The 24,143-nt window shown below is 40.9% G+C and overlaps 1 protein-coding gene across 6 annotated transcripts in view; it reads left to right on the top strand.

Annotated features, from left to right (window-relative positions):
- Positions 1–24,143, top strand: part of ACSL1 (acyl-CoA synthetase long chain family member 1) — a 307,660-nt gene that overhangs the window by 114,497 nt on the left and 169,020 nt on the right. For all 6 annotated transcript variants that reach the window (XR_008400727.1, XM_053703880.1, XM_053703877.1 and 3 more), the window contains 2 exons: positions 15,834–15,948; positions 16,126–16,190. Coding sequence is in view for 5 of the 6 variants with exons in the window: in XM_053703880.1 (XP_053559855.1) it covers positions 15,834–15,948; positions 16,126–16,190 (180 nt within the window). In the remaining variant the exon portion in view is untranslated. The remainder of the gene's footprint in view (positions 1–15,833; positions 15,949–16,125; positions 16,191–24,143) is intronic.

Genomic DNA, 24,143 nt, shown 5'->3' with positions numbered 1-24,143 from the left:
AAAGGACATTGTGTCTACTGTCCTTATATCCTAAAAAGTAAAACATTTTGCACTCACACAGGCAAGAATTTTGAAATAAGACATTTTGCAAATTGCAATACAGTAGGGGTTGTTTATCTCTTACAGTGATCCTGCCCCCTGTTCTATGTTGGAAAAATGAAAAGAATGTTTAAGGACAGGGTGCAGGAGCACAGGGATGACATTCTCTACGAAAGGGATACAAGTGTAGCTCGCCACTTCAAAGAGGTACATAATAGTAGCACTGTATCTTTAAAATTTATAGCGATTGATAAAGGGATTACAGATGGAAGAGGAGGTGATGAGGATAAATCCCTTCTTAGAAAAGAAGCCAGGTGGACATATACACTAAAAACAATGACTCCTACTGGGCTAAACGAAAGAATAGAATATGCTTCTTTTCTGGGCTAATTATTGTCATTCAGAATAACTGAAAATCTTTTGTCTAGCTGAAAAAATTCTTTTGGTCAACAAATAATCGATATTAGGTCAAAGTTAATACCTTTCACTAAATATAACTGCTCTATTTAAGTTTCCTTTTCTTTATGTCTAACCTAGTGTTTTATATGATGGCGATATTTGTATAGCGGAGCACATGATTTATGTGTACTCGCGGCAGATTTAGGATGCATTTGTATCAAATCTAATTCTCCTAACAATTGGATAGTTTCTCTGGAGGCTTACCTGTTTGAAACCAATTGTAAATGTCCATTTACTGGAACTAAACACACCCCCTTGAAAATAATTCAATAATAGGTAGGAGATACAGGTGTCAAGGAGTCCTGATGAGGCCCTAGCTTTCGCTGAGCATTGTGGGGCGAAACGCGTGTCGACAGACACCTATCCACAGTGTACCCAAGTTCGGACGAAGGTTATGAAGATAAATATCTGTCACCCGGTGCAGTCAATATCCCTATAAGTAAAGGTGATGTGACTTTGAAGTGGAGACAGCAAGCAGCTTGAGGTCGGAAGTACTTGTCCCGACTCGGCATAAAACTTCAGTTTCCATATCCGAACTAATCACTGTAGTTCTTGCGGATATAAGGTGGATCCGGAGGTGAGCACAAACAGATACCTGGACGGTAATACAGTTATAGAAGTCTGGAGGAGGGTATTGAATGCAGACACTGGAACTGCTACTTACCGCTGCCTTGCGGTTATAAAAGTAGAGCCGGAGGTGAGCACTAACACAGATACCTGGACTGTTACATTACAGAAGTCTGGAGGAGTGTATTGATGCAGACACTCGGACCACTACCTACCGCAGTTTCCTGGAAAGCTGCACTTGTTTTGGGTCGTAAGTAATAACGGCAACTTGCAACAAAGTATTATTCATCCATGCTAGCTAGAGAGGACGCATTTACCTCGGAGTTCTAGCATGCAAGTTTCATCAAAAAGATCATGTTTTAAAGCAAAGAATGAGCCCTGAAAAAAATATCTTTTTAAAGTTTCCTTTCATCTGGAACCTGGGCCCAGGCAGAAATGGACTCTTTGGAAATAGTTTGTCCTTTTCTATTTTGTCAATCACAAGGAGGACTTTCATACAGGTCGTATATATGATCAAAAGTAATCCTACATGATTATTAGTTATTTCTCTTTTTTGATTTACAGGATCAATATACATGTTGCAATTATACTAGCTGTTTTAGTAATATATTACGATAAATGAATATCCCACTGCAGTGGTAGTAATATAATCTTTTATACCCTGACTATTTGCAATGTCTTTTCAGTATGTTTGTTACTGTGTAAATAAATTTGCCGTGTGACCAGAGCTTATGTGCATCCGCGTGTCTGTTTCTTGATTGCTTTCAGCCAAACACCTAAGGAAGTAAAATGAAGCTCTACAGAGTGCTGTAATCCCCCATCTTTACAGAGTATCTCATATAGCTCTACTGTGGTATCTCTCTTTTTCTTATATATTTTGTAGCTATAAAGGTTTTTGGGGGTCTGCACCTAATCTAAGAACGGATAATTACCGCTTGGATTTTAAACAAACAAAAATATAATTACTGTTAAATACCTTGTCCTGTTTAAACGGCAAGGTGTCAGTATTCCTCTCCCAGTACTTGCTTTGTAACTTATACATATTAGGAGCAATAGGGAGGATTCCCATAGTGCTCTTTCCTTTAGGGATTGATGGAAAAAATATTTTTTGTTTAATACACAATTTTACTAGTGTGTTTATAGAATTTCATTTTGGTGTTTAGCGGAAACTGATCTTGAAGCAACCAAATATGGCCTTTACACTATCCGATGAACAATGGGAGGCAGAATTAAAGGAATCTTTGACTAATACCAACTTAGATAGCAGCAATCTAGAAACAAATGTGTTTAATGCCTTTAAGAAATATAAAGGGTGTATAGTTAAGCAAGTAAAGCTCAGCAGAAAATTCAAGTCTTTTCAATTATGTTGAGAAGAAAATTATCCCTAGAGGGCTAAGACTATTCCTGGATCCTGGGTTTAATGCAAGAGAAGAAGAGGGTGGTCTAGAGTTTCTAGAAGAATGGAATGGTAAACTATCTGCTTGTGCACTTGATATGATAGATATGTTGATTAAGAGAAACCATAAGAGGCTAGATAAAATCTAGGATGATGTAGAACAAGCATTACAAGTTGTAAATAAATTTGAGAATGATCAAAACTTTGCAAAATTAAATGAAGAAACTAAAACACACATCTCTAGGTTACAAGCAGAAATAAAAGTGAGGAAGTGTAGAAAACTACATAGAGATCAGGAGGACTATCAAAATAAAAAAGTTTGTCTACAGATTTGATAAGGGTTCTTACAACTCAGGTACCGATGCTTCTGATTTAGACACAGATACTGAAAGACAGTCAAAAAACGATGGAGGTTCTGGGTTACAAACCACAGATGTAAGAGGAGGTGGAATAAGGGGTATGAGTCAACAAGAGAGAAGATACCCTCAACGAAATCAGAGGGGAGAATCAACGACAAGGAATGAGAAACAGGGGGAGACCACGAAGGAGACCATATCAGGGATATTAAAAGCCGAGGTTGAAAGTAATCTACAAATTATAAATCTCTCTTCTTTTAGGTTAAATTTGACTCACATTGAGGTTTTAAGAAAGGGACTAACTTTCTGCCCATCAAACAAACTAAATAAGTTTGAACTAGTGAAAGATCTTCACCTTTTTGCTAGAAAAATAGTTCTACACTATACTATGCATCAGCATAAATCAGAACAGAGAAAAGATGAGGAAACTATAAAGGTGTTAGAATCCCTCCTGAATGAAAATGAAGATAGGGAGGAATTTGTAAAAGGCTGCAGAAACTTAAAAACTAATCTGCAACCGAAATCAACATATATGCCTTCGTTAGCACAGGTTCCCATTGTTTCAATGTTTGTTAAAGCAGTTGAAAAAGAAATTGAAAAATTATCTGAAGACTGGACTCAGTCTGACAACTTAGTTCTTTTAATGCTTGTCTTTCTTTAAAGCTTAAGTACAGCAAAGGGAGTAATTTATAAGCCAGCTGATAAGGGCGGCAACTTAGTCGTCCTAGATGAGTCTTTTTATCTTAACGAAGTAAAGAGACAACTAAATGATAGATTACAGTATGAAAAAACTTTCAAAAAATCCCATGACATCAATAAAATCTAAACTTAATAGAATCCTACAGGATGCTAAGATGGATGGTCTCCTTTCTGTAAAGGAATTTCAATTCCTTAGTCCAACTCACCCTGTAATGCCCACTTTTTATGTAATTCCAAAAATACATAAAAATCCTACCTGTCCCCCTGGGAGATTGTCTCGGGAATTGGCAGTATCAGTGAACATATTGGTGAATATGTAGATATCTTTCTCAGACCTTTCCTACTCTCCCTCCCCTCATATGTAAAAGATACCCCTGACCTCCTAAGAAAGTTGGATGGCATATCAGTTAAAACAGAAACAATCTTGGTGTCTTTAGACGTTGAAAGTCTTTATTCCTCAATACCGCATACAATAGGGATAGAAGCATCAAAACAATTTCTCAAAACAAGAGGACCAGGGAGTGATAGACATACTGCTTTTATTGTTGATTTGCTACATTTTATTTTGAATAATAATGTCTTCCAATTTGACAATTCTCTTTATAGACAGGTCAGGGGGACAGCCATGGGAGCGGTTTGTGCTCCGACATATGCATGTCTCCACCTGGGAGCATGGGAGTTGGACATATTTGAAAAATATGGTGAGGTGTTTGACTCCCATGTTTCCATGTGGATTAGGTATGTGGATGACATACTCATGCTGTGGGATGGCCCCCTGGCCTGTCTTCAAGAATTTGTCTCCAATCTAAATAAAAACAACCGTAACATATTTCTAACATATGCCTCAAGTACTAAAGAACTGCCGTTCCTAGATATAGTGATTAAAAAAGAAGGTAATAAAATCTCTCTACAGAGAATTACCGAAAAAGTACAGCAACGAATAGTGTCCTGGAGGCATCGAGCAGTCATCCTGAACCTCTGAAGAAAGGCATACCTTTCAGTCAATTATTGAGATTAAGGAGAAACTGTTCCTCCAGGACAAAATTCGAGTATCATGCTGATCAGATGTGCCAAAGATTTATAGAAAGGGGATATTCACGAAAATTGATTAGACACACCCTTAAAGTAAGGAAAATTAATAGGGATGACCTCCTATATTCAAAAAAAGAGAAAAAAGTTGAAAATAACTTAAGGTTTATTACAACTTATAATTGCCAGTGGCATAATATTCGATCTATATTGGCACAGAAATGGCATATTCTAACACTAGATGAAAAAATAGCAGATAGGGTAGGACAATACCCACTGATGACAGCTAAAAAATCACCAAATCTCAAAGACAAACTAGTCAAAAGTCGATTTGTTAGATCACAGACTGAAACCACCTGGCTAAATAAACATTAACAGATTAAAGGCACCTATCCCTGTGGACATTGTGTCTACTGTCCATATATCCTAAAAAGCAAAACATTTTGCACTCACACAGGCAAGAATTTTGAAATAAGACATTTTGCAAATTGCAATACAGTAGGGGTTGTCTATCTCTTACAGTGCTCCTGCCCCCTGTTCTATGTTGGAAAAACGAAAAGAATGTTCAAGGACAGGGTGCAGGAGCACAGGGATGACATTCTCTACGAAAGGGATACAAGTGTAGCTCGCCACTTCAAAGAGGTACATAATAGTAGCACTGTATCTTTAAAATTTATAGCAATTGATAAAGGGATTACAGATGGAAGAGGAGGTGATGAGGATAAATGCCTTCTTAGAAAAGAAGCCAGGTGGACATATACACTAAAAACAATGACTCCTACTGGGCTAAACGAAAGAATAGAATATGCTTCTTTTCTGGGCTAATTATTGTCATTCAGAATAACTGAAAATCTTTTGTCTAGCTGAAAAAATTCTTTTGGTCAACAAATAATCGATATCAGGTCAAAGTTAATACCTTTCACTAAATATAACTGCTCTATTTAAGTTTCCTTTTCTTTATGTCTAACCTAGTGTTTTATATGATGGCGATATTTGTATAGCGGAGCACATGATTTCTGTGTACTCGCGGCAGATTTAGGATGCATTTGTATCAAATCTAATTCTCCTAACAATTGGATAGTTTCTCTGGAGGCTTACCTGTTTGAAACCAATTGTAAATTTCCATTTACTGGAACTAAACACACCCCCTTGAAAAGAATCCAATAATAGGTAGGAGATACAGGTGTCAGGGAGTCCTGATGAAGCCCTAGTTTTCGCTGAGCATTGTGGGGCGAAACACGCGTCGACAGACACCTATCCACAGTGTACCTAAGTTCGGACGAAGGTTATGAAGATAAATATCTGTCACCCGGTGCAGTCAATATCCCTATAAGCAAAGGTGATGTGACTTTGAAGTGGAGACAGCAAGCAGCTTGAGGTCGGAAGTACTTGTCCCGACTCGGCATAAAACTTCAGTTTCCATATCAGAACTAATCACTGTAGTTCTTGCGGATATAAGGTGGATCCGGAGGTGAGCACAGATACATGGACGGTAATACAGTCATAGAAGTCTGGAGGAGGGTATTGAATGCAGACACTGGGACTGCTACTTACCGCTGCCTTGCGGTTATAAAAGTAGAGCCGGAGGTGAGCACTAACACAGATACCTGGACTGTTGTTACATTACAGAAGTCTGGAGGAGTGTATTGATGCAGACACTCGGACCACTACCTACCGCAGTTTCCTGGAAAGCTGCACTTGTCTTGGGTCGTAAGTAATAACGGCAACTTGCAACAAAGTATTATTCATCCATGCTAGCTAGAGAGGACGCATTTACCTCGGAGTTCTAGCATGCAAGTTTCATCAAAAAGATCATGTTTTAAAGCAAAGAATGAGCCCTGAAAAAATCTTTTTAAAGTTTCCTTTCATCTGGAACCTGGGCCCAGGCAGAAATGGACTCTTTGGAAATAGTTTGTCCTTTTCTATTTTGTCAATCACAAGGAGGACTTTCATACAGGTCGTATATATGATCAAAAGTAATCCTACATGATTATTAGTTATTTCTCTTTTTTGATTTACAGGATCAATATACATGTTGCAATTATACTAGCTGTTTTAGTAATATATTACGATAAATGAATATCCCACTGCAGTGGTAGTAATATAATCTTTTATACCCTGACTATTTGCAATGTCTTTTCAGTATGTTTGTTACTGTGTAAATAAATTTGCCGTGTGACCAGAGCTTATGTGCATCCGCGTGTCTGTTTCTTGATTGCTTTCAGCCAAACACCTAAGGAAGTAAAATGAAGCTCTACAGAGTGCTGTAATCCCCCATCTTTACAGAGTATCTCATATAGCTCTACTGTGGTATCTCTCTTTTTCTTATATATTTTGTAGAGATATATATATATATATATATATATATATATATATATATATATATATATATATATATATATATATATATATATATATATATATATATATATATATATATATATATATATATATATATATATATATACACACACACAATTAGAAGCATAATAAAACTCTATACAAGATGTCTCGTTTTAAGGTATAGGACTGCTTTCTATTTGGTGTGAAAATCTCGCTAAGCATAATTTAAAGTCGAAATCCATTTATGATGGTTTTGTGAAATATCCCAGTAATCGTTGTGCTATCAGAATAGAAAAATAAACTCCATTGTTCTGTAAAACATATTAATCACGATGTACAAGGGCCCCAATTTAATGTAACTTTTTAATACAATGAATATACTAAGTTGCAGCAATCCACCATCAAGACTATAACGAAAATAGGTGGAGTCTGTGAGATAAGAGGAGCTTTCCAAGCAATCAGTAGCCCTGATGAAGCCCAAACTTTCACGCAAAGATTATGGGTGGAACGCGAGTAGGCAATTCTTGAATCACAAGATCTTCCTTCTAGGAGGGGTGTGTGCATATCAGCTGACCCACAGCAAGCCTGGAGTGCAGCCTGTGCCACGGCAACTACACTGTGAGGAAAGCACTACTCTGCAAACTCAGTCGACAGTTATCGAGTCCAGGACGGAACAACCGGATACTCCCTGGTGGCAATACAATCAGAGATGCGGCGGATGCCGTAAAGAATCGTGTTGGTAAGCATCACCTAGATGAAGGTCGGAAGGAAGGCAAAAAAACGTGATTCTAACACAGACCGAAAGGGATGCCAAGGTAAATCCTTTACTCAGATTCAGTATGTGGTTCCTGATGAAATAACCACTATTAGAGTGAATGTATACAGACACTTATGCTGTTCTTTTGTGCACACATAAGTCTCTGAATCATCTCAGTTGCAACTGTATGAAGGATCTGTTTATAACTACAGTAAAGCTTTACACTAACTTTTGCCTAATGAGCTATAAGCTTGGTTTTGGTGCTTAATGCATGAACGGCTAACTACTTTTATTTTTACAAGCTTATTTTTGCATGCAGGCTTGAAAGAGTTATTCTGGACATACTAATCCCTATTTACTTACAAGTTTGTGCATCTGAGCTGCATTTTGATTTGCATGAACTTACTGAGTACTCTGACAAGATATTTGATTTGTGATTCATACATTTTTTAAGGAAATAGTGTTGTATATGATCCTAGGAGATAAGCCTGCCAGAGGGCAGGCTATGTTGAAAAAATACACACCTTCTAGCTAAATTTACAAAAAATTAAAAAAAAGTAAAATGACAGAAAAAAATAAACAAAGGTATCCAAATTGGTGGAACTACAGGGGGTGCAGAGGTCGCAACTGCCACTGGGCCCCTGAGGGTGGAGGCCCAGTTTCCAAAAAAAAATTACAAAAAAATTCCAATAAACGTTGACCTGCTACTGCCTGCACTGATATCATTTGAATGTGACCTGATGCTTTACTAGTGTCTCTGACTACAGGGGTTAGTGTTTCTTATTTACCCATTGGTGTTTGTGTATGTGACTGTGTGTGTGTTTGTTTATGTGACTGTGTGTGTATTTATGCATGTGTGTGTGTGGTTTGTGGAACCTTGTTACTACAGCATGGAGGGGGCGGGGTGTAAACAGTGTTACTATACAGTACCACTATATACAGTACATGGGGGGCTGGACCATGTCACTGACTACTGTGGTCACTTTATAAAGTACTAGGTAGGGTCAGGCCAGCCATCTCACCGGCAGATTACAGACTGTCACTAACTCACTATATACAGTACTTGTGGGTTAAACAGTGTCACTATATACAGTAATAGGGGGTCAGACCATCTCAGACTGTGGGCACAGGGTACCTCCTTTTGCAGACATGTAATCTGAATCACATTTTTTTTTTTTCTTTGTAAGTTGGGTGGATTCTTGCACCTGGGCCCTGTGGTTTCTAGTTAAGCCTCTGTATCCAAAATAAAAAAATTAAACGTATACCCCTATAAAATAACCCCCCCCAATTAAAAATGCCCCCTAATCTAATACTAAACAATCAATAGCCTTTAAAAGGGCCTTTTTGTAGGTCATTGCCCCAAGTTAAATAGCTCTTTTACCTCTAAAAAATACTAAGCGCCCACTAACAGTAAAACCCCCCAAAATAATAAAAAAAACTAACACTAAAAAAACCTAAACTACCCATTGCTCCATCATTTTCTATCTTCATCCAGAGTGAAGGCAGCATGGAGCGGAGGTGCGGTGGTGTGTTCCCGATGCCTGGATCTTCAACGGCGGTCCTCAACGGTGGTGACGGTCTTTGGCGGCGGTATGGAGGCTCCTCTTCATCCGATGTCCGTTGTAAACAATCAATGTGGGGTACCTTGCTTTCCTATTTGCAGAAGTTTTGAAATCAGCAAATAGGATTTGAGCTACTGAAATCCTATTGGCTGTTCAAATCAGCCAATAGGATTTCAGTAGCTCTCATCCTATTGGCTGATTTAAAAAAATCCAGCCAAAAGGAATGCAAGGTAGCCCAATAATTATGGGGTACCTTGCATTTAATCTTCAGTGTGCGGCGGACTATCGCATGAAGAGGAGCCTCCATGCCGCCATGGATCACCACATCTGGGAACACCACTCTGCACCTCTGCTCCGCACCGGCTTCGCTGTGGATGAAGATGGACCCGCCTGGAAGAAGACCTTCTCCGCCGGACTTCAAGAACCGTGAGTACCTATTTGAGACTGGGGGTGTTTTAAGGGAAATGCCCATACAAAGGCCCTTTTAGGGGCAATGGGTAGTTAAGGTTTTTTTAGTGTTAGGTTTTTTTATTTTGGTGGGTGGGGGTTTTTACGGTTAGAGGGGGGACTTAGTTCTTTTCCTTAAAAAAAAATACTGTTTAACTTAGGGCAATGCCCTGTTAAGGGCTATTGGTAGTTTATTCTTAGATAAGGGGATGTTTTGGGGGGGCTTTTTTATTTTCATAGGGATTAGGTTTATTTTTTTATTTTGGATAATGTGGTTTATTATTTTCTGTAATGTTAGACCTTTTTTTTTTATTTTCTTCTTAAATGGAAAGAGTCCACAGTTGCATTCATTACTTTTGGGAAATAACCTGGCCACCAGGAGGAGGCAAAGACACCCCAGCCAAAGGCTTAAATACTCCTCCCACTTCCCTCATCCCCCCAGTCATTCTTTGTCTTTCGTCCCAGGAGGTTGGCAGAGAAGTGTCAGAAGTTTTTTATTTATTTTTTTATTTCTAGATTTATTTTTCTTATGGAGGGTGCTACTCTTCGACAAGAAACAGGAGTTTTAAGTAGTCCTTTCAGTCTCTTGTTCAGGCTTGGGCGAAAGTGAGAGTCCGGAGATGCAGTGGGAGCTTCCCCTGGGACACCATCCCGACTCGTATTCACAGCTCCTTTTCAGCACTTGGCGTTATCGAACTTCACTACCTGCTGTCCTCTCGTGTCCATGGCGGAGGCGATGCAACTATTCGTCACACTTGAAGGGCCGTGTTCCTGTTCTACGGCGTGGATTCCGGTAAGATAGTTTCATTTACCTTCTCTGATTGCACTGTAACGCATTTGTTAGGTAACTTTTAGGGCCTCAATGAGACTCCTTTAGTATCTTGGAATCAATTTTTATTATGTGATTCAACCTGCCAATTTATTATCAATTTATTTATTATTCATAATTTTATTATGTGATTCAACCTGCTTATGTGTAGTGTTTTTCTGGCTCTTGACTTGGAACATATAGGCTTTCAAAGTGAAGCGACCCCTTGATTTTTTTTGGACCGTACGGTTCACCTGGTGACCGGGCGTTTTACATCCGTGTCTCCCATTTCCACATTCCTGTCTTTGTGGCGTCTGAGTAATAGTCTGCTGTGGTCTGGTTATCAGGAGTGCCCCCAGTCATTGGGGGTGTCTGGTGCCGTTTTTACTTTGGTTTATAGTCCACTTTAAGTATCCAACTATGGAGGATACTGATGTTAAATCGGGTCAACTTTCTGGGTCAGACTTCTCGTCCTGTGATGAGTGTAAATCGAATCCTTGGACAAGGGTTCATCAGTTATGTTCCTCAGGCTGTTCTAGAGCTCCTTGTTCCTCGAGCTCGGGCATTCAAGAGACTGCTGAGCCTTCCACCTCGGGGGACCCTGTCCTCCGGGAGGCGAGTTTTCTACCGCTCCCTTCTGATACTACACATGCGGACAACCCAAGTTATGTCTTTCCCTCCTCGGATGGCAGTCTGTTCCCCCTGGAGGTGGTGGCGCATTTTCGTTTCTACATCCTTTTGATGCTGGCTCGACTGCAGAGTCTGGATGTTTGTTCGCGATTGTGCTTGTGCCCGATTTGTCCCGGGTCTCCCGGCCCTGGGAGGACATGTGCAGCTCTCTGAGGGAGTAACCTTTCCAGAGTGCTGTGTTTTTAGTTACATGCGGGCTCGCCTTAGTGTCTTCCTCATACACGTTTTCGGGTTACTGGGGGACCCTACCCTTATGGGTTATGGGACTCGGTAGCCTTTTCTTCAAATGACACAACCTTGTTAGATATGGGGGAGGAATAGTATAATCTCCTCTACGTCTTATCAAGATGTTTTCTGTTAGGTGGGTCCTGCGGGCCTTCTGTTCATTTTTTGGAGTGTTAACCTTCGGGTTGCCGGTTGTTATAGTTTTGTTCTGTAGTATTTCTCCCCTATGGTTTTTCCTGAGGGGTATAGAGTCCTGCAGAGTTCTGTGGGTAGCTTGTCCTCACTCTCCCCTTGTTTCTGGGGTTTGTGACTAGCTAGATCAGAGCGCCATACTCTGGAGATGCTCGGCATCGTGGTAACCTGATGGGTTACAGTTTCGATCCACGGGAGGCGTGTTCAGCCTTCCCTCCTTTAGGTAGTTTTACGAGGTGGCGCTTAATCCCTGGTAAGGGATTAGCTGCGCTGGTCAAGCACTTTCGTGTTCATGTTGGTTGGTTGACAAATTTATCTAGCGTCTTTGTACGCCCTTGAGTCCTTGCTATTTTTACAGCATTGGTCTTCTGTGAGGGGGTCTCTTCCCTTTGGGTTGGTACTTGTAGAGCTCTTGTTATCCGGCTTCGTCCGGAGGTTCCCTGGGAGGTCTATCGGTCTCTCGGACCAGGGATTTCTGTTCCTGCATGATGGTTTAGTTTAACCTTTTTAGGACATGGGACTTATCCTAATCTTCCGGTTGTCCAAGAGTCGTTCTTAGCGCCTTCTTTTGGATCCCGCTGCAGGATGTTACTGGATGTAAGATCCTAGGTCAGACCTGGTAGCTCAGCGTTCCGGGTTCCTCGGCCTTCGTCCTTGTTCTGTCTTTTTCTAGGAGCCCGGTAGCTGTGGGTCCCTGGGGTCAGCCGCCTGTTGTCCCTCGTCGGTGGCGGTTCCGGCTTCACAGGGGGATGGTTGCAAGGGCATGGTTTTTATTTCTGCGCCTGATAGGTGCGCTGACTCGATGGGGTTTTCACTGAGGGACTCTTCTGTGATACAATGGAGTGACCTTGTTTTCTCCCGGTTTCTTCCTTGACACTCCTGTTCTTTTTGCACGTGTCTCTCGATGCTCTTGTTTCTGGGCTCTTGGCCAACGTTGAGACTTTAGTTGGTTGGCTCACAAGTTCTCTTTGGATCTCGTGCCTTCTCGTATGTCTCTAGATGGAGTAGCTGTGTCTACTTTTTTGCTTTCATGGGTTGGTCCTCGGTTACCTTGTTTCCCTGCTCAGATCTGCAATTGCTTGGGCTGGTCCAGTTGGGGGTACGATCTGTGATCGGTTGTTCGTTCGCAGGTCTTTGGGCCAGTGGACTTTTGGTTAGTCCGGCGCCTTAGTTGCCTGGTGGGTGACCTCTGTCTGGAAGGGTGGACAATTTGGTATTTTCCTTATTGGCAGTTTTCCTTGCGGATGTCTCGGAATTGTACCAAAGACGGTGAGTTTTGGACTCAGGCATTTTTTACTGGGTTCCTACCGTATCTTCTTTACTCCAGTTTTTTTCTGAGTTCCGATGTCGAGGACTTGGTTTTCAGCTGTCATTTTTTATGCTTCTGTACGATCTTTGGGCTCTTATTGTCTACAGGAGATGGTTCCTTTAGAGAATCTTTATACCTTTTTGGGTATACGGTTGGCTTCCCTTATCCTTTTCTTTTTGGGGTATTTGTACTAGTACAGGGAGTGTGGGACTGCCTATGGGGCGATGGTCCTTTTGGCTGAGTGTTGGTTCAGTAAGTCTGTTTGGGATCTCTGGTTGGACTTCATACTATCTGAGTCTGTGCCCTTGATTTTCTGCCCGGCTCTGAAGAACCCGGGTTTGGGATGGTTTGTGTTTTTCTGGCTTGGTGCCCTCAGAATGGGCCGCCTATTGTACCTTCCCGTTTTGGCATTGTGTCCTCTTTAGCTTGGGTATTGTTTTCCCAAAAGTAATGAATGCAGTTGTGGACTCTTTCCATTTTAGAAAAACATAAATTATGCTTATCTGATAATTTTCTTTTCTTCTTCTGATGGAAAGAGTCCACAGCTCCCCACCCGTAATTTTATGTGGGGCGTCCTTATTTTATTCTTCTGGCACCTTTCACCCTGATATTTCTTATATTGTTCCTTGTTCCTCGGCAGAATGACTGGGGGATGAGGGAAGTGGGAGGAGTATTTAAGCCTTTGGCAGGGGGGTCTTTGCCTCCTCCTGGTGGCCAGGTTCTTATTTCCCAAAAGTAATGAATGCAGCTGTGGACTGTTTCAATCAGAAAAAAGAAAATGATCAGGTAAGCATAATTTGCTTTTTTGTAATTTTAGATTAATGCAATCTTAGGTTTTTTTTGTTCTTTTTTTAAAGTACTGTTAGGATTTTTATATTTTAATTGTAATGTATTTTATGTAATTAAGGGTTTAATTTAGGGGGTGTTAGGTTAGGGGGCTTAGTCATTAAATTAGTTATTTGCGTTGTAGGGGTTGGCGGTTTAAGAGTTAAATTAGGTTTAATGCGTTGTGGGGGGTTGGCAGATTAGGGGTTAATTAGGTTTATTGCGTTGGTGGTGGATGGCGGTTTATGGGTTAATAAATAATTTTGCAATGTGGGGGAATGGCAGATTAATGGTTAATAGATGTATTAGGTAGTTTGCGATGTTGGGGTTGGCGGATTTAGGGGTTAATAATTTTATTATGTAGTTGTTGTTTGTTTTTTTGTTTTTTAATACTTATTGCGGGCAGTTAGGTTTCTTTTGTTGTAATGCTCAGTTTGCCTTGGCTACAGCCACCTGCGGTCAATATTTTTTTTTTTTCTCCACCCTGTGATTTCTGCAGGTCATGTAAAATTCAATTTTAAATTAGGCAGTTACACTAAAGCACCAGTTAAATTACAATGTGTTGGTTAACTAAAGAATAAAACCATTTTTAATGTTTTATAATATAGTGCAGTAGTTGAAAATTGCATTCCAAATTCGCTTCAGACAAAAAAAATGAAACTGTAAAATGTCTCTTGAATAAATTTGTTTCCTTTTCTCTTTGTCTAACATAGAAATGTAGTAATAAAAAAGGTGCAATGCTCATAAGAACGTCTTGTATTCAGAACAAACAGCTTTGCAGACTGGGAAAGGCTAGGGGAGGGTTTGGAAAAAAATCTCAGAGCCAGTAAATAATTAATGCACTGCTGCTTTGCAGGGCTACTGCATATAGGACTGTTAACTTCAAACAGCACTTTGCTCTGGATGCACAGTGCAACCAGAGCACAGCTCTGTTTGAAGAGAACTGTCTAATGTGGAGCATAGCTGCTAAGTTAAAGCACTAACAGTACTTGCATGGGTTCTGTTCTTTCTGCAGACATGCTGTATTTTCTGCTATGGCATCTCAGATCACTGTATGTTCTGCCTTGGGGGATGCAGCTTCTCTGCATCCAGGTGAATTCTTTTGGCTGCCTCACGCATCCAACATTTCTTTGCTGAATTCCCTTTCTCTATTTGGGTGAAACCTCAATGAGGACTGATTTCACTCTTCTTTTTCTTTTAAATTCGTATACAACTATTATTTAAAGGGTCTGCACCACCCAAAGGCCAATTATAGTCTCAATGGTACATTACTGACTGTAATTAAAGAAGAAAGGGATTATTTGGGAATTATTATTTCAGATGATTTAAAATTTGGTACATAATGCCGCAGTGCAGCCAGCAAGGCCAGTCAAATGCTTGGTTGCATTGGAAGAGGTTTTAGTAGTAGAAATAGCAAGGTTCTTATGCCACTTTACAGATCATTAGTTAGACCAACATATGGAATACTGTGTATAGTTTTGGAGACCATATCTTCAGAAAGATATAAACTAGAAGCTGTCCAAAGGAGGGCTAGTAAAATGGTACATGGTCTAAAATATAAAACGTACAAAGAAAGACTCTATGATCTAAATATGTATAGTTTAGAGGATAGAAGGGAAAAGAGGTAACATGATAGAAACCTTCAAATATATGAAAGCATTTTTCACAAAAAAATAAATGCCAAAACAAGGGGTCACAATCTAAAGTTAGAGGGTAGCAGATTCAGGAGAAATTTGAGGAAGCATTTTTTTTTACAGAAATGGTGGTGGATTCATGGAATAAACTTCCATTTGAGGTGGTAAACACAAAGACTGTAAAGGAATTTAAAAATGCCTGGGACATGCATAAAGCTATCCTAAGGAAAAAGTAACATGTAATATGGGTAGACTTGATGGGCCTTTTTGGTTCTTATCTACCGTCAAATTCTATGTTTCTATGCTTGAGGGAAAAAAATAAAATCTTTGCACAAATATTATTCAGCCTAAGAGCACTAGTGTCTTCTATACAAAAGGTTAAAGTACAAAAATGTTGTAAAGTAAAATCTGCATGCTTTATGTTTACATGTGTGTAGTGCTTTATTTCACACAAAACAAACTACTTGCTGACTTTGTAACCTTACTGTTCACACAGGGAGACGAACATGCTCGCAGGTCAACACTTTTGGACAGTGATGAGGTGATGACATATTACTATGATGATGTTCGAACTATCTATGACATTTTTCAAAGGGGGATTAAAGTATCAAGTAAGTCTCTGTTTGTTTTTCCGGATCTTGTATGAGAGCTGCAGTAACAATGATTTTTTTTTATTTTTATTTTGGTACCCTAATGGCATCCATAATACAAATTAAAACTTTTAAATTAAAAAGTACCAATCATATTTAAAGCTGAATATTTTATTAAATTCCTCCTTTTCAATACAGATAATGGACCTTGTTTAGGACACCGGAAACCAAATCAACCATATGAATGGATTTCTTATCAAGAGGTAATAATTACTCTCTTTAATATATGGCCTATTTGTTTGAAATGTTTCCCTATATTGTAGAGCTCTGCAAGTCCCCCTTCCATTACACATGCAAAGTACAGTGCATGTCTTTTTTTTACATGGTTTTCTGATTCAATTACATTCTAATTTATTACAAAGCTCAGTGACAGCCCACATAATCACAAGGTTTTCAAATGCATTTGTGGCACTAGAACACCCCTCTACTTTGCAGTAGGACAAAGTAGAAAACATAATATATGCTTACCAGATAAATTACTTTCCTTCTGGATAGGTAGAGTCCACGGCCCCCATCCGTTTTTTATTGCCTATGGGCGGTCCCCTATTTTTATTCTTCTGGCACCATTTATGCCCTAATGTTTCTCCTACTTTTCCTTGTTCCCTCGCCAGATGACTGGGGTAATGAGGAAGTGGGAGGGATATTTAAGCCTTTGGCTGGGGTGTCTTTGCCTCCTCTTGATGGCCAGGTGTTGTATTTCCCAACAGTAAGGAATGAAGCCGTGGACTCTCCCTATCCAGAAGGAAAGGAATTTATCTGGTAAGCATAAATTATGTTTCTCCAACATAGGTGTGTCCGGTCCACGGCGTCATCCTTACTTGTGGGATATTCTCTTCCCCAACAGGAAATGGCAAAGAGCCCAGCAAAGCTGGTCACATGATCCCTCCTAGGCTCCGCCTACCACAGTCATTCTCTTTGCCGTTGTACAGGCAACATCTCCACGGAGATGGCTTAGAGTTTTTTAGTGTTTAACTGTAGTTTTTATTATTCAATCAAGAGTTTGTTATTTTGAAATAGTGCTGGTATGTACTATTTACTCAGAAACAGAAAAGAGATGAAGATTTCTGTTTGTATGAGGAAAATGATTTTAGCAACCGTCACTAAAATCCATGGCTGTTCCACACAGGACTGTTGAGAGCAATTAACTTCAGTTGGGGGAACAGTGAGCAGTCTCTTGCTGCTTGAGGTATGACACATTCTAACAAGACGATGTAATGCTGGAAGCTGTCATTTTCCCTATGGGATCCTGTAAGCCATGTTTATTACGATCGTAAATAAGGGCTTCACAAGGGCTTATTAAGACTGTAGACTTTTTCTGGGCTAAATCGATTCATTATTAACAACATATTTAGCCTTGAGGAATCATTTTATTTGGGTATTTTGATATAATAATATCGGCAGGCACTGTTTTAGACACCTTATTCTTTAGGGGCTTTCCCAAAGCATAGGCAGAGCCTCATTTTCGCGCCGGTGTTGCGCACTTGTTTTTGAGAGGCATGGCATGCAGTCGCATGTGAGAGGAGCTCTGATACTTAGAAAAGACTTTCTGAAGGCGTCATTTGGTATCGTATTCCCCTTTGGGCTTGGTTGGGTCTCAGCAAAGCAGATACCAGGGACTGTAAAGGGGTTAAAGTTCAAAACGGCTCCGGTTCCGTTATTTTATGGGTTAAAGCTTCCAAATTTGGTGTGCAATACTTTTAAGGCTTTAAGACACTGTGGTGAAAATTTGGTGAATTTTGAACAATTCCTTCATGTTTTTTCGCAATTGCAGTAATAAAGTGTGTTCAGTTTAAAATTTAAAGTGACAGTAACGGTTTTATTTTAAAACGTTTTTTGTACTTTGTTATCAAGTTTATGCCTGTTTAACATGTCTGAACTACCAGATAGACTGTGTTCTGAATGTGGGGAAGCCAGAATTCCTATTCATTTAAATAAATGTGATTTATGTGACAATGATGCCCAAGATGATTCCTCAAGTGAGGGGAGTAAGCATGGTACTGCATCATTCCCTCCTTCGTCTACACGAGTCTTGCCCACTCAGGAGGCCCCTAGTACATCTAGCGCGCCAATACTCCTTACTATGCAACAATTAACGGCTGTAATGGATAATTCTGTCAAAAACATTTTAGCCAAAATTAACACTTATCAGCGTAAGCGCGACTGCTCTGTTTTAGATACTGAAGAGCATGACGACGCTGATAATGTTTCTGAAGGGCCCCTAACCCAGTCTGATGGGGCCAGGGAGGTTTTGTCTGAGGGAGAAATTACTGATTCAGGGAACATTTCTCAACAAGCTGAACCTGATGTGATTACATTTAAATTTAAGTTGGAACATCTCCGCATTCTGCTTAAGGAGGTATTATCCACTCTGGATGATTGTGACAAGTTGGTCATCCCAGAGAAACTATGTAAAATGGACAAGTTCCTAGAGGTGCCGGGGCTCCCAGAAGCTTTTCCTATACCCAAGCGGGTGGCGGACATTGTTAATAAAGAATGGGAAAGGCCCGGTATTCCTTTCGTCCCTCCCCCCATATTTAAAAAATTGTTTCCTATGGTCGACCCCAGAAAGGACTTATGGCAGACAGTCCCCAAGGTCGAGGGAGCGGTTTCCACTTTAAACAAACGCACCACTATACCCATAGAGGATAGTTGTGCTTTCAAAGATCCTATGGATAAAAAATTTGAAGGTTTGCTTAAAAAGATGTTTGTTCAGCAGGGTTACCTTCTACAACCAATTTCATGCGTGGTCCCTGTCGCTACAGCCGCATGTTTCTGGTTCGATGAGCTGATAAAGGCGGTCGATAGTGATTCTCCTCCTTATGAGGAGATTATGGACAGAATCAATGCTCTCAAATTGGCTAATTCTTTTACCCTAGACGCCACTTTGCAATTGGCTAGGTTAGCGGCTAAGAATTCTGGGTTTGCTATTGTGGCGCGCAGAGCGCTTTGGTTGAAATCTTGGTCGGCTGATGCGTCTTCCAAGAACAAGCTACTTAACATTCCTTTCAAGGGGAAAACGCTGTTTGGCCCTGACTTGAAAGAGATTATCTCTGATATCACTGGGGGTAAGGGCCACACCCTTCCTCAGGATCGGCCTTTCAAGGCAAAAAATAAACCTAATTTTCGTCCCTTTCGTAGAAACGGACCAGCCCAAAGTGCTACGTCCTCTAAGCAAGAGGGTAATACTTCTCAAGCCAAGCCAGCTTGGAGACCAATGCAAGGCTGGCACAAGGGAAAGCAGGCCAAGAAACCTGCCACTGCTACCAAGACAGCATGAAATGTTGGCCCCCGATCCGGGACCGGATCTGGTGGGGGGCAGACTCTCTCTCTTCGCTCAGGCTTGGGCAAGAGATGTTCTGGATCCTTGGGCGCTAGAAATAGTCTCCCAAGGTTATCTTCTGGAATTCAAGGGGGAGGTTCCACAGGTCTCAGTTGTCTTCAGACCACATAAAAAGACAGGCATTCTTACATTGTGTAGAAGACCTGTTAAAAATGGGAGTGATTCATCCTGTTCCATTAAGAGAACAAGGGATGGGGTTCTACTCCAATCTGTTCATAGTTCCCAAAAAAGAGGGAACGTTCAGACCAATCTTAGATCTCAAGATCTTAAACAAGTTTCTCAAGGTTCCATCGTTCAAGATGGAAACCATTCGAACTATTCTTCCTTCCATCCAGGAAGGTCAATTCATGACCACGGTGGATTTAAAGGATGCGTATCTACATATTCCTATCCACAAGGAACATCATCGGTTCCTAAGGTTCGCATTCCTGGACAAGCATTACCAGTTCGTGGCGCTTCCTTTCGGTTTAGCCACTGCTCCAAGGATTTTCACAAAGGTACTAGGGTCCCTTCTAGCTGTGCTAAGACCAAGGGGCATTGCTGTAGTACCTTACTTGGACGACATTCTGATTCAAGCGTCGTCCCTTCCTCAAGCAAAGGCTCACACGGACATAGTCCTGGCCTTTCTCAGATCTCACGGATGGAAAGTGAACGTGGAAAAGAGTTCTCTATCTCCGTCAACAAGGGTTCCCTTCTTGGGAACAATAATAGACTCCTTAGAAATGAGGATATTTCTGACAGAGGCCAGAAAAACAAAGCTTCTAGACTCTTGTCGGATACTTCATTCCGTTCCTCTTCCTTCCATAGCTCAGTGCATGGAAGTGATCGGGTTGATGGTAGCGGCAATGGACATAGTTCCTTTTGCGCGCATTCATCTAAGACCATTACAACTGTGCATGCTCAGTCAGTGGAATGGGGATTATACAGACTTGTCTCCAAAGATACAAGTAAATCAGAGGACCAGAGACTCACTCCGTTGGTGGCTGTCCCTGGACAACCTGTCACAAGGGATGACATTCCGCAGACCAGAGTGGGTCATTGTCACGACCGACGCCAGTCTGATGGGCTGGGGCGCGGTCTGGGGATCCCTGAAAGCTCAGGGTCTTTGGTCTCGGGAAGAATCTCTTCTACCGATAAATATTCTGGAACTGAGGGCGATATTCAATGCTCTCAAGGCTTGGCCTCAGCTAGCGAGGGCCAAGTTAATACGGTTTCAATCAGACAACATGACAACTGTTGCGTACATCAACCATCAGGGGGGAACAAGGAGTTCCCTAGCGATGGAAGAAGTGACCAAAATCATTCTATGGGCGGAGTCTCACTCCTGCCACCTGTCCGCTATCCACATCCCAGGAGTGGAAAATTGGGAAGCGGATTTTCTGAGTCGTCAGACATTGCATCCGGGGGAGTGGGAACTCCATCCGGAAATCTTTGCCCAAGTCACTCAGCTGTGGGGCATTCCAGACATGGATCTGATGGCCTCTCGTCAGAACTTCAAAGTTCCTTGCTACGGGTCCAGATCCAGGGATCCCAAGGCGGCTCTAGTGGATGCACTAGTAGCACCTTGGACCTTCAAACTAGCTTATGTGTTCCCGCAGTTTCCTCTCATCCCCAGGCTGGTAGCCAGGATCAATCAGGAGAGGGCGTCGGTGATCTTGATAGCTCCTGCGTGGCCACGCAGGACTTGGTATGCAGATCTGGTGAATATGTCATCGGCTCCACCTTGGAAGCTACCTTTGAGACGAGACCTTCTTGTTCAGGGTCCGTTCGAACATCCGAACCTGGTTTCACTCCAGCTGACTGCTTGGAGATTGAACGCTTGATCTTATCGAAGCGAGGGTTCTCAGATTCTGTTATCGATACTCTTGTTCAGGCCAGAAAGCCTGTAACTAGAAAGATTTACCACAAAATTTGGAAAAAATATGTCTGTTGGTGTGAATCTAAAGGATTCCCTTGGGATAAGGTTAAGATTCCTAAGATTCTATCCTTCCTTCAAGAAGGATTGGAAAAAGGATTATCTGCAAGTTCCCTGAAGGGACAGATTTCTGCCTTGTCTGTGTTACTTCACAAAAAGCTGGCAGCTGTGCCAGATGTTCAAGCCTTTGTTCAGGCTCTGGTTAGAATTAAGCCTGTTTACAAACCTTTGACTCCTCCTTGGAGTCTCAATTTAGTTCTTTCAGTTCTTCAGGGGGTTCCGTTTGAACCCTTACATTCCGTTGATATTAAGTTATTATCTTGGAAAGTTTTGTTTTTAGTTGCAATTTCTTCTGCTAGAAGAGTTTCAGAATTATCTGCTCTGCAGTGTTCTCCTCCTTATCTGGTGTTCCATGCAGATAAGGTGGTTTTACGTACTAAACCTGGTTTTCTTCCAAAAGTTGTTTCTAACAAAAACATTAACCAGGAGATTATCGTACCTTCTCTGTGTCCGAAACCAGTTTCAAAGAAGGAACGTTTGTTGCACAATTTGGATGTTGTTCGCGCTCTAAAATTCTATTTAGATGCTACAAAGGATTTTAGACAAACATCTTCCTTGTTTGTTGTTTATTCCGGTAAAAGGAGAGGTCAAAAAGCAACTTCTACCTCTCTCTCTTTTTGGATTAAAAGCATCATCAGATTGGCTTACGAGACTGCCGGACGGCAGCCTCCCGAAAGAATCACAGCTCATTCCACTAGGGCTGTGGCTTCCACATGGGCCTTCAAGAACGAGGCTTCTGTTGATCAGATATGTAGGGCAGCGACTTGGTCTTCACTGCACACTTTTACCAAATTTTACAAGTTTGATACTTTTGCTTCTTCTGAGGCTATTTTTGGGAGAAAGGTTTTGCAAACCGTGGTGCCTTCCATTTAGGTGACCTGATTTGCTCCCTCCCTTCATCCGTGTCCTAAAGCTTTGGTATTGGTTCCCACAAGTAAGGATGACGCCGTGGACCGGACACACCTATGTTGGAGAAAACAGAATTTATGTTTACCTGATAAATTACTTTCTCCAACGGTGTGTCCGGTCCACGGCCCGCCCTGGTTTTTTTAATCAGGTCTGATAATTTATTTTCTTTAACTACAGTCACCACGGTACCATATGGTTTCTCCTATGCAAATATTCCTCCTTAACGTCGGTCGAATGACTGGGGTAGGCGGAGCCTAGGAGGGATCATGTGACCAGCTTTGCTGGGCTCTTTGCCATTTCCTGTTGGGGAAGAGAATATCCCACAAGTAAGGATGACGCCGTGGACCGGACACACCGTTGGAGAAAGTAATTTATCAGGTAAACATAAATTCTGTTTTTTTGATGCGTTTTGTGCAACTTTTTTTGTTTCACAAAACAGTTAACCAGAGCTCAGAGGACGCTGTAATCCTAGTGTTAATCACAATTGCGCTTAAGCAATCGCATTTACTTTTGACTTGTAATACGAGCGCAAACACCCGCGATAAACCCCTTTATCGCTCGCACATAACTGTTCCACTCCACTCGTAATCTTGCCCAAAATATTCTGTTAAGTCTAATAAAACTGTAATTTAGCTTTGAAAATTTATAGATTTACTTATTCTCGAGCTGGACATGCAGACTGCCGACTTACCAAGGATAACCCTGCTACATATAGTTCCCTAATTAGTTTCAGCAATGCACTTTATAATTAGCAGAAAAATGCACTTTATACTAATATGATAAACGTGGCCAACCTTGTCTGCATTTCAAATCTGGATTTGGCTTCTCCAAATGAGGCAAGTGGTGGGTCAAATTTGGCTATTTGAAAAGCTTGGCTGATATATTATAACAAAAAGTTTACTGTTTACGTATGTGTTTAACCCACATAAAGGGCTTGTTTTGTGCAGTGTATCTTGGCTATTTCTGATACTTTTTTTTTTTTTTTTTATATTTTAAGTTTCTGCACATGCTGAGTTCATACAATCGTTTCATGATTTAATAAGTATTCTTATAAATTCTTAGTCACACTTAAAGGGGAATGAAAGTGTGTAAAAAAAAAAAAATGCAGTAATTCGTGTTTTATTATTGTACTATTGCTTGTGTTTGGCTGTGTGTTAAGCCTCTGCAAACAGGTTAAGCACATAGTTGGTCTGCTCCAGAGCAGCTATTAGCTACTAGGAGCTAGCTTCACATACCTGGTGAGTCAGTGACAAGAGGCATATATGTGTAAGGGGTTTTCCATTTTTGCAAAGAATTTATAAAGAAACAAATATGTTTGGATGAGATAAATACGTACGTGTGTGTGTGTGTATACACATTATTACAACAAAGTCAATTTCCTACAGCTAGCAAAACAACCTATACAATTGTTTAACTGGATATGATAGCTCTAGAGTTCTTCCTATTAAACCACAATATTAAAGGGACATTTTAGTCCAAATGCACATAGATGAATTACATATTTACAATAAACCTATATTGGCAAAAATGCTTCTAGTAAAAATAATCACTTGTTTAGTGTTGGCATTTTCTTCTTAAACGGGGAAGAGTCCACAGCTGCATTCATTACTTTTGGGAATTCAGAACCTGGCCACCAGGAGGAGGCAAAGACACCCCAGCCAAAGGCTTAAATTCCTCCCCCACTTCCCTCATCCCCCAGTCATTCTTTGCCTTTTGTCACAGGAGGTTGGCAGAGAAGTGTCAGAAGATTAAAGATAGCTTCTTATGGAGGGTAGTACTCTTCGAAATGGGCAAGAGTTTTAAGTAGTCCTGTCAGCCTTTCAGTGAGAGCATGGATGAATATTAGAGTCCGGAGATGCAGGAAGATTCTTTCTGCCAAACCATACTGACTCATGTTAACAGCTCCTTAGCAATCAGCGTTGACAAGTTTCG

This window comes from Bombina bombina, chromosome 2, assembly GCF_027579735.1.
Source record: "Bombina bombina isolate aBomBom1 chromosome 2, aBomBom1.pri, whole genome shotgun sequence".
In the NCBI taxonomy this organism is placed as follows: Eukaryota; Metazoa; Chordata; class Amphibia; order Anura; family Bombinatoridae; genus Bombina; species Bombina bombina.
This window is presented reverse-complemented; position numbering and strand designations above follow the sequence as displayed.